The following is a 12,088-nucleotide window of genomic DNA, read 5'->3' on the forward strand; positions in this document are numbered from 1 at the left end:
TTCCCTCAAGGAAAGTCAGTGGGGAAGCCATCAGGGATGATCACAAGTTGCTTGGGTAAGCCTTCCACATCTTGCAGCAGCTACCCCTGGCCCTGTTGTGCTCACACTGCACCTCACCAGCCCCTAGCATACCCTTGCGCACCTTGCAGTGGCCACCCCCAGCCCCGCCGCAGCTTGCCGGCCCCTTGCTCACCCTCACACACCCTGCCGCAGCCACCCCAGGGCCTGCCATGCTCTCATTGTCATGCTGGCCCCTCACCCTGCAACAGCCACCAAACCCCGCCACACGCACACTGTGCCAGCCCCTCCCACACCCTTATGCACCCCTTGACACCCTTCGGCAGACACCCCAAGCTCCACCCTGCTCACACTGTGCCACACTGGCCCCTTGTGCACCCTTCCATACCTGGCAGCAGCCACTTACCTGCCCGCCAGCCTGCTTGTGAGCAACCTGGAACTTGCAACTTCCTGCCAGCCTCCCCACTGACTTTGCTTGTTGGAAGCCGGCAGGAAGTTGCCAGGAAGTCCTTGTTTAACAATCTCCAATACGCACTTAACGAAGGCAACGGGGAGTGCTGGGATTGCTGACACTAAGTGATGAGGTCACGTGACATCCCATTTTATGACTGCATCACTTAGCAATAATTGTTAACCGAGGACTAATTATTGTTGTTAACCGAGGACTACCTGGAATTAAAATCAAAGCAATGAAAATATGCAGTGTACACACATATTGTGTGAAGGACTCCATCTCTAGGGTTTCGGGTGATTGCCAGTCCTTTTAATGATATACTTTTAATTGTCTGCATAGCTGTGTTCAGTCAGATGGCACACAGAAACAGAAAGTAAAAATAACCAACTGGGTCACCCCATTTGTCTTCTGAACTGAAAGAAATAATCTGCCCTCCTAAACTGAGACCTTGTATGCCAAGTTGTCGTCTAAAGCACAATTTTATGGCTGAGTTATAAGCTCCTGAAAAAGAGGATTTTGTAATGGAAACGGAAGACATGATAAATGGATCACTTTATTTAATTAGAGTTCTTTTATCCTCTTACTTTTTTTCTTGGCAAAAAAGATGCTGTGCCAGCTCTTCTTCACTTCTCTTCCTGCCTCTTCTGATCTCTTGAATCACCACCAGGTCAGACAGAAGACATTTTTTTATTGGTTCTAATGAGGTAGCCGACAGGCAAAGAAAATATTTCATACAGATTGAGTGCACTTTAAATAGAATTGATTCAAGCAGTTTGTTTTCCTTCATCCCTTCTAAAGTTATATCCCCATTTCTTCCAATATTATGGCTTATGAGCAATCACTATAAGATGAATTGTGCAAGGAGCTCTTCTGTATAATCCTTTCACATCATTTTATGGCACTGAAAAAAATTAATACTTCAGTAAAGCGCTGCTTTGTTCTGCTGCACAGCTATCCACCTCTTTGAACTCATCCTCAAAAAAGGAAAAACGGAAAAAGTGACTTATTCCTTTTGCTAAGGACAGAAGTGGATCACCTTACCAGATCAATAATAAGAAATAATCAAACTCGCTTGACTCAGCAATAGCAACTTCCATACAGTTGCTTGCTTATATATATAAGAATTTTATTCAGTTTCAAGCAAAGATAAAAGCTAAAACAAAAGACTACAAAGAAAGAAGAAAAGAAAAAACAAAAAAAAGTGTAGAAAAAGATTTTTTTTCAAAATTACTGAAAGAGGTGACTTCCGACTTTTAACAGCAAGGATATACAACAATTTTCCATAATCAATCCCTTACTCTATATTAAACCAAAATCACATAATTTCTATAAATCATTCCATTGGCTCATTATAAAAATCACTAAATACAGTTGCTCCCTCCACTTATATTAAAAGAAGTACAAACACACACACACACACCTCCTAATCAACTCCCCCCCAAAGATAACATTTATTTAATTATTTCCTTCCTACTACTATTCTATACATTCCTGTCTACTATAATAAAGATTGAACTAAAAAACATATAAATTGTCTGCCATTGTACTTATTTGTTTATTTATTTAATTTTTATCCCACCTTTATTATTTTTATAAATAACTCAAGGCGGCGAACATACCTAGTACTCCTTCCTCCTCCTATTTTCCTCAAAACAACAACCCTGTGAGGTGAGTTGGGCTGAGAGAGAGTGACTGGCCCAAAGTCACCCAGCTGGCATTCGTGCCTAAGGCTGGACTAGAACTCACAGACTCCTGGTTTCTAGCCCAGCACCTTAACCACATAATACAACAATTTTAATAATCTTAATCCTATTAAACCCAAAACCAGACATTTATTATTTTTTTATTATACCTTAATAATCTTAATCCAAATTGTTAAAGATAAATGAAATCAGCCAAACCCTAAAAGCAGTCCAGGTAAATATTCTGAAACCCTTGTCCCACTTCAAAATAAACCAGAGCATTTACATATCCCCACAATGTGCACAGAGCTTTTTTCTTAAAAAAATTGAACAGCCCAACTGCCCTCCTCAAAAACTCTGACTTCTCTTCCAAAGCCCTCCCATACATAATAACCCCTTCTTTTCCATGGCATTCCATCAGAAGATCAATTTCACTTACGGCTTGCAACTCGATCTCTCCCTTTAATTTCTCCAACTCGACTATCCAATCTTCATCTAGCATTTCAACAGAAGTCCCAATCTCACTCTCAGAAGAGATGTTTCTGTCGCTGTTAAATTCCTCAGTTTCATCCATGGCATCCCCAACCAGATGATACATTTTAGACCTCATGTCTTCCACAATACGCTAAATGCCTTGCATAAAAACTTGGTAGGAATCAGAAAGTGATTTGACAGAGTGCACAAACTATTATACAATGTCATTAATTTCACATGCTAGCAAAATAATTTGTAGGGTCATTCAATGCAGATTAGCACCCTATATGGAAAGGGAGAAGCCAGATGTTTATAGTGGTTTTAGAAAAGGCCAAAGAGCAAAAGACATTACTGCTGATGCATGCTGGGTAACTGAGAAAGCCAAATAATCCCAAAAAGAAGTCAATAGATGCTTTGTTGATTATAGAAAGGCTTTAGATTGTGTCAGCTATGTGAAATGTGCTTAGGAAAATGGAAATCCCAGAAAATCTCATTGTCCTCATGTGAAACCTAAATGGACCAAACTAATGACAACAGGTACAGCAACCAGCCTTAGAATTGACAATGAAGAGATTGGAATGGTGGACAGCTTCTATCTTTTAGGATTGATATCAACAGTAAAAGAAAAAGCAGTGAAGAAATTTGCCACAGACTTGCATTTGATAAAGTAGCAATTAAGGCTGTTGAAAATATATTCAGATGCTGTGATGTCTGTAACTTACAAAGATCAAAATCAAGCAGGCAATGGTTTTCCCTGGGACATTCAATGGGAGTGAAAGCTGGACTTTCAAGAAGCAGGAGAGAAAGAGTATTGATGCTTTTTAACTTTGGTGTTGGAAAAGACTCTTGAGAATACCATGGATAGCCAGGAAAACAAAGAAATGGACCATTGGACAAATCAACCCAGAGTTCAAATGACCAGGCTCAAATTATCATACTTTGGACACATTATGAGAAGAGCTCTCTGGAAAAGCTTATAATGCAGGGAAAGGTGGAAGGAAGGAGAAAAAGAGTGTGACCAGCAGCAAGGTGGGTGGACTCGTTACAGCAGCGATGGCTTCCCTGTTGGAAGACCTAAAAGACCAGGTTGGAGACAGATCATCCAGGAGGAAATCTATGTGGTTGTTAAGAGTCAACACCAATTTGATGGCACATAATCAATAAGCAAGATGTTCTATTTGCATGTTTTTTTCCCACACAAATGTGATTAACGGTCATCCCACTTATATTTCCAGCCCTGGTGTAATATGAAGTTAGGGTTGCTCAGTTGTTGTTGTTGTTGTTGTTGTTGTTTTCTGAGATGACCCCATATTGTGGAAGAAATGGCCACTGAAGCTGTAGCAAATTCCCACCTTGTTTTGGTAGAGGAGGGACTAAAATACCGTTTTTCACCCAGGCTTTACAATGTTTCATGGTTAAATTTGTGGTATTATATTTCTTCTTCATTCTGCAGTATATGTGTTTTCAAAATAAAATAATAAAAGGGAGATTGGTGTTTTCAAAAGTAATTACCATCAGAAGATAATTAGGACCTTTAAGTACTTCTAAACGCTATGGCTGTGTGTGTGTATGTGTGTGTGTGTGTGTGGATAGAAATTCCATGAAATGGAAAATGCAATAGAAGCACACACATATACCCTTGATGCCTAAGGTTACATAATCCAGGAAAAGATTTACTGCTAAGGCATGAACTGGCCCTCTTATTGGGTATCCAGGAAAACAATTGAATATATCTGCAAATATGAGCATTGCCAGAATTGTGAAGCATGAATCTGGAACGAACTACAAAGCTCACTGAAGCTGATCTGCCATCTGTATGCATCCAGACCTGTCATCTGGCCATTGAATTGCTAAACTGCATCATATGGCAGAATTGAAAAGATCTGGGCAATCCCAAGATGTAGCTATGTGTCTTAATTAAATGGTACATTATTCTTATTTAATGATATCTTCTTATCCCTTTTTTGTACAGTTCTGCTCCTGAGATGTATATCTACTTTCTGTGATAAAATGTAAATATTAAATTATGAAAAATTACCACAGACTGAGATATTTTTGCTATGCACTGAAGTTGGAATCTGCATTAACTTTCTAATTTAGTATCCCTCAATCTTCAGAGGGCAACACCTCCCCCCATGTTTTTGTGTGTGTTTGTATATACAGTTTCTGTTTCTAACTCATTTCTGCCTGAAATACCAATTAATGTCCATCTCTCCTTAATTCCTTTGTTTAAAGTTGTTCCTGCTCTATTGGATTTGAAGGGAAGAAATGTGAACTGAATCCAGATGACTGTGAAGATAACGATTGTGAGAACAACTCAACTTGTATGGATGGGATAAACAATTATGCCTGCCTTTGCCTTCCCAACTATACAGGTTAGCATATCATTCTCAGAGATTTTAGAAACACTGCCTGGAAGTTTCCATTTGAAGCCTCCAGATGCCATGTGAAGTCTGATGCAGCTTCACTGATTGTTTTTCACACTAGGAGGACTTGTGTGACTGCTGCTGGGGTGGGCAGACTCTGTGGGAATGCCACAGTCTGAGCTTCCTGCATCTACCCACAGGAAAGGTAGCAAATGCAAGGGGAATAATTATATTAATTCATATAGTTTAATTTTACTTCAGTTAGAGCAATTTCAGTTTTTGGAAGTGGTCCCCAACCTGAACAAGTGTCAAAAATACATTGGAAGGGGAAGCAAGTTAGGACTGGACATCAGCGTAGCACAGAAATGAGAAGATTCTACTTTTCTCAGGTCCTAACGAAGGAAGTGCTTTTTAAAAACGGTTGGTTTCAGATCTTCAGGAAAGTATTTATGCCATTTATCTGCACAGCAATTTCTTTTCTTAGTGCCATACATACCACCACTTTTGATAGGGGTATCAAAATAAAGTACCCAGGCAAGTTGGGTTTATATGTGTATGTATTTGTGTATCTAAAATGTTGATACTGTTGTGTGACTTAAGTCATGTCAGATGCACTCCAAGCTACTGTCCTGAATTCTAAAATGTATGAGGAGACAGGAGACTTCAGGTATTCTGATATGGGGGAAAAGGCACTCTGTGCATGCTTAGAGGTACTTCCCACATTTCCAGGCTCCATCAAGATGTTAAAAACAGAGCTCCAAGCTGAGTTCTGGTGACATCTTGGCTCCCGTTATTGATTCAGACAGAACAGAATGCCAGGGTTAACTAGTCTATGAGCAAACTTCAGGGCTTCCAAATTCTTCCAAGCATCCAAGCCCAAAGATCATGCAGCCTCGTTCTAGGATTTTCCAATGATTTTCCATGTCTGTGGTTGCCCGTGGTTTTGTAACTTGAACAAAGATAATGATTTTTTTTTAAAAAATGTACAGTACTTGTGAAAAGGTCCTGGAGGAGAAAAAGCAAGAAGTGAATGGTTTTAGGGTAAGGGAGAGTGTGTAAAAATCTCAGATTTTAGCTTGATGAGCATTTGGAGGATGAATCGGCTTAATGTCTGAATAATTAAGGGATATTTATTCTATGTGGGTGTTATACAATCATATGTGTATATGCTAAGTATGAGATGCAGCTTTGATTTTTCATGGCAAGAGAAAGACACTTTACATGTGGTCCAAAGCACTGCTTTACTACATATGTCATACATTCACTGCCAGATTTTGGGTCATTTATAACTTGGCTGATGTTTAGAAAGGGATCAGCCTCTTCTACGTTATACATGCATACACTGTAAGGAATGATTGTGTTATACAGTATGTATGTATGTATGTATGTATGTATGTATTTATTTCATCGGATTTTTATCACTGCCCATGTCCCCCACACGGGTGACCCTGGGCGGTTCACAATAAAAACATTTTTTTTAACAGATAGCTTGCTATACTGTATGTGTCAACTAGAGTTATCTGCTTACATGTTCTTTTCTTCCCACTTTCTGGCATATTTGAAGCCTGGATTGTGCCAGAGTCCCCACTGCCCATCAAGCTTCATCGACAGGTGTCAAACATTAGTCCACTTGCTCACACTCATGCACAGGAGTGCCTCACTTTTCCTCAGTGGAATGCCAGAGGAGGACTTGTGGTATGGAAAAAGGATGCTAAACTTACAAAGATGCACATTCCCTTAGGGCATCACAGAAAATAAATCATGATTAAATATTGAGCTATATTTAAAGCTCAGCATGGTACACCACAATGCTAATGGTAGTTAAAGAACTGTGTGTAGCTTTACGCCCTGTATGCTACCCAATGCAGTGTTGAAAATGCTTAGGTGCACTGCTCAAGCATTTTTATTCTGCACTGAATTGTTATACCTTTGCATGTATAGCTGGGGGTGCACTCATAGAGAATCACTCTTTCAGTGGTTATTACTTAAGAGGTATGCTCCCCGCTACAAAACATTACACGTGTGTCTGTGTGTATATTCATTCATTCCTAGAGCTATTTTTGCAAATTGTGATGTTTCCATAACTGCCTTCATCTCTCTCTGTCTTGCACAAGTAACTCCACTGTAACTACATTAATCCAACCCTACCAATATGGGCAGATACTGTAAAAAACCCAACAGTGGTGGGATATAATCATTCCTTTTTCCTCTGTTTTGGGGCACCACTTAGTCCACTCTGAGAACAGGATACAAGATTTGTATGGATCATTGATTGTAATAAATAATGTGTTGTATGTATTTATGCAGGATTTGATGGGCCTTTAGTCTTATCCAGTGGGGCTTTCTTTTCAGCTTTTATGTTCTAAGTTTGCACCTTAATTTGGTGTCAGCTTATTCTAAAGTTTGGAGAAAAAAAAGAAGTTCTTATTTCACATATAATAATACTGGGAAACTGGTTTCCATTCAAGAACAGAGAAGCATTGCGCATGCCAATTATCTCAGCAAGCAACTCTACATTTATTCGTTTTATGCCTTCACATGAACATCCATACTGATTTGAAAACTACAGGGAACATTAAAGCATTTTGTTCAAATGTTCATAAGAAAAAAACAAAGAACAACACATAGTAAAATGTATGCCTACAGTATGCTTAACTGAAAGCTGCTTAGTTTTCATCTTTACTCTGACACATGGTATTTTGAACAGTCATGCCCTGATTCACCCAATGCATAAGCTCCAAACTTGGAAGATGTCTCCTCATTTTTTCTCCTCCACCCACTTCCGCAACACTCTTCCCTGATTTTAGGAATAGGAATTGTACTAGTCCAACAATTTAAGAATATAAGCTACCGGATGATAAACTGTTACATTCACAGTACAGTGATGAAAACAGTTCTACGTTCTTTTAAAATATGACAATGTGAACTGGCCTTGTTACTCTCTGAGCTTTAGTCACTTAGCGAAAGGCCCCTTGTAAGCTAGAGAGTATTACATAACATGGGATTCAATTAGTGTCACGTTTGAGTGACTTGGTAAGAAAATCTTAACTTTCTCAAACTTAAAATGTTTTGTTGGGGCCTTTTGGGATGCTTCTTCAAATACTTGGCTTAGAAAAACTTTCATCTTGAATGAAAATTAACTGCTGCAGTTAACCATATTTCTGCCAGGATTTTTTATAATGGGTGCCCCTGGTCCAAGAGGAGAATTTAGAAACTAAGACATTGACTTTGAATCAATGGTTTTTGCAGTGTGATACCTATATATTAATCATTTATCGATTTTATAGTTTTGTTATTTCTCTTTCTTATTAGATAAAAATAAGGTACAGGCTTATTTTAATTAATTGATTAGATAATAAGGTATTGTTTTTCTCCAATTCTTTTTTCTTTCTTTTACTATATCAATTATTTGTCTGTAAATAGAATATATTTTATTCTAAATTATAGAAAAGGATTATCCTAAAAGAAACAGTTAAAGCTAAATAAGCAAAAGACATAAGGTACTATTTATTTGGCTTAAGGAGCAGGTGGAAGTTGTGGCCAGGAAGGCCTTTGCACATCTTAGGGTGGTGCACCATTCCTGGACCGAGATGCCCTCCAAACAGTCACTCATGCCATTGTCATCTCCCATATAGACTATTACAATGCGCTCTACATGGGGTTACCCTTGAAGAGTATTCGGAAGCTTCAGCTGGTCCAGAATGCAGCTGCGCGGACAGTCATTGGTGCTGTAAAATCAGCCCATGTGACACCACTGTTGTCATTGGGTACCAGTTTGCTTCCGGGTCCAGTTCAAGGTGTTGGTTATTACCTTTAAAGCCCTACATGGCATGGGAGCAGGGTACCTGAGGGACTGTCTCATCCCTATAACATCAACACGCCCCACCCGGTCAGGCAGGGGGGGCATGCTATGGACCCCATCAACAAAGGAATTTCATCTAGTGGGGTCCAGGAGGCAAGCCTTCCCTGCAGTGGCGCCTGCCCTTTGGAATATCTTGCCCCCAGAGTTGAGATGGGTCTCCTCGCTCTCGGACTTCTAGAAGAAATTGAAGACCTGGTTCTGCCGCCTTGCGTGGGATGGGGAGAGTGATAGTTCCACCTGGGGGTGGCTGGCACCATAGCTCCCCTCATTGATTATGGTTCCATTTCCGCTTGGATTTTATATTTATTTTCCTTTTTATATTTTTAACTATAACTTAGGTGGATATCTATTATTATTTTATTGTAAACCTCCCAGAGTTCACCATTGGGGGTAGATGGGCGGTGACATAAATTTAATGTAAATAAATAAATAAATAACGCTGAATTTTCAATAGGTTATCTATCTTATTTTAAATAAACATTTGTTTCTTAGGAAAATAAAACAAATGACACAAGCAGATCACCAAATTCAATCTTACAGACCACATCATAATGATAAGTAGCATACAAATAATTTCCCTTAATAAATAGCCTTTTATGAAATAATCAGGCTGCAAAAGTAAATATAAATTGTTTCTCTTACAGAATAGTACTGATACTTTCTAAGTATCGGGCAACTGGAGTCAGGTCTATATCTTGTAGAATTGGACCTTATTCCAAAAGTTATCATTTTAGCAAAACATTCTTTCAAATTAGGCCTTGTGTTCATATTTTGCATAAGATAAATGTGGCATGGCAGCCTTAAACACTCTTTCCTTATCTCCTTTGTATATTTTAACATACAAATCAAATTTCTCTCCAATATGTTAAAATTTAAAATCAAATTTTAACAAATAATCAAATTTCTCTCCAATATGAGTCATAATATCCTCAGGAACTACATGAGCTTAGCTGATCTAGATGACGTCCAAGGTTCTCTCCAAATCTGTGTTGCTCTGATTTTATGACCGGAACATGACAGGAGCAAATGACTCATATTAGTATTTCTATTTCTGACCTCCCTGGCTTTTTTCCCCCCATAATTGTGTTTAATCTTGCTTTATAGGTTTGGATTGCGTTGTAAACCACATTAGGCACCATTGTTTAGAAGGCAAGACATAAGACACAGAACATATTGTTGATAAAAGCAACCTAAATCAGCAGTGACTAAATTATTTTTACTCCCACGGTGGTGAAAAAGGAGGCAGCAAAAGGAAGAGGTTGTATCTGTTGAAATGTAGTTTGAGAAAGCATGTGCTCTTGCTCAAATTGGGCACAATTTCACTCTAATGAAAGACCCAGAATGTGTCCAAACATAGCAGCAACCTGCAACAGGCTGGGTGTTCAGCCATGTCAGTAATTTAGAAAATCTTTCCCTGCCTATTCAGAGAGAGGTAGATTAACAATTTTGGAGTTAGCTAATATTCCCCTTCCATTCCAAGAAGTGGAATGAAAACAGCCTCCTGTTTGTTTGAAAAGCAGTAGCTTTCCAGCAGGCCTTTGAAGGTTCAGTTCCTAGTGTCTCCAGTTATAAAGAATCCAGAAAAATGAGATTGGGGAAGGGAAAGGGAATTAAAAAGTGGCAGACATTCAGAATGAAAAAGAGAAGATCTTTCCAACTTTTTAAAACAACTTCAACTCTCTTTCCATTGTGTATCCCAGCTTGATCATTTAGTAGGAGTAGGGTCATCACCTTTTCAAATCACTCATATCAGAGAAGAACCCTTCCTGGCTGGCACTGTTTTCTAAGGGATTAAAATAATGACTTCTTACTTTTCATTTACCAAAATTAAAAATGTACAGCTGGTATAAAAATAAAGATACTGAGGCTATAAAGCTAATGTTGTTCAAGCTGTACAAATAGTGAAATATGAAATATTATGTATTTACTAATCCCAAATATATTACTTTTTTTTTAATGAGGATAGCTTTCTTCCATTTTTGTGTAATTTCAAACTGAGCAATTCTAACTTTATATTACACCAGGGCTGGAAATATAAGTGGGATGACCATTAATCACATTTGTGTGGGAAAAAACGTGCGAAAAGAACATCTTGCTTATTGATTATGTGCCATCAAATTGGTGTTGACTCTTAACAACCACATAGATTTCCTCCTGGATGATCTGTCTCCAACCTGGTCTTTTAGGTCTTCCAACAGGGAAGCCATCGCTGCTGTAACGAGTCCACCCACCTTGCTGCTGGTCACACTCTTTTTCTCCTTCCTTCCACCTTTCCCTGCATTATAAGCTTTTCCAGAGAGCTCTTCTCATAATGTGTCCAAAGTATGATAATTTGAGCCTGGTCATTTGAACTCTGGGTTGATTTGTCCAATGGTCCATTTCTTTGTTTTCCTGGCTATCCATGGTATTCTCAAGAGTCTTTTCCAACACCAAAGTTAAAAAGCATCAATACTCTTTCTCTCCTGCTTCTTGAAAGTCCAGCTTTCACTCCCATTGAATGTCCCAGGGAAAACCATTGCCTGCTTGATTTTGATCTTTGTAAGTTACAGACATCACAGCATCTGAATATATTTTCAACAGCCTTAATTGCTACTTTATCAAATGCAAGTCTGTGGCAAATTTCTTCACTGCTTTTTCTTTTACTGTTGATATCAATCCTAAAAGATAGAAGCTGTCCACCATTCCAATCTCTTCATTGTCAATTCTAAGGCTGGTTGCTGTACCTGTTGTCATTAGTTTGGTCCATTTAGGTTTCACATGAGGACAATGAGATTTTCTGGGATTTCCATTTTCCTAAGCACATTTCACATAGCTGACACACTAAAGCCTTTCTATAATCAACAAAGCATCTATTGACTTCTTTTTGGGATTATTTGGCTTTCTCAGTTACCCAGCATGCATCAGCAGTAATGTCTTTTGCTCTTTGGCCTTTTCTAAAACCACTGTAAACATCTGGCTTCTCCCTTTCCATATAGGGCGCTAATCTGCATTGAATGACCCTACAAATTATTTTGCTAGCATGTGAAATTAATGACATTGTATAATAGTTTGTGCACTCTGTTAAATCTTCTTTCTTTGGTAAAAGAGGAAATATCCAATGGAATAAAACTGATAGCATATTTGGAAACACTGCCCCAGCCTACCAATTGGAGTTTAAACCTTAAATCAAACAAATTCACCAAGGAATACCTTGAACTAGCCAACAGCAGTTTTCCAGAGCTTGGACTATCAT

The 12,088-nt window shown here is 38.7% G+C and overlaps 1 protein-coding gene across 1 annotated transcript in view; it reads left to right on the plus strand.

Moving 5' to 3' along the window:
- The window catches only part of SLIT3 (slit guidance ligand 3), a 561,750-nt gene that overhangs the window by 484,500 nt on the left and 65,162 nt on the right, over positions 1-12,088 (plus strand). The window contains exon 28 of the mRNA XM_063292455.1: positions 4,864-5,003. Coding sequence (XP_063148525.1) covers positions 4,864-5,003 — 140 coding nt within the window. The remainder of the gene's footprint in view (positions 1-4,863; positions 5,004-12,088) is intronic.

The sequence above is a fragment of the Candoia aspera genome, chromosome 2 (genome assembly GCF_035149785.1).
Source record: "Candoia aspera isolate rCanAsp1 chromosome 2, rCanAsp1.hap2, whole genome shotgun sequence".
NCBI classification, from domain to species: Eukaryota; Metazoa; Chordata; class Lepidosauria; order Squamata; family Boidae; genus Candoia; species Candoia aspera.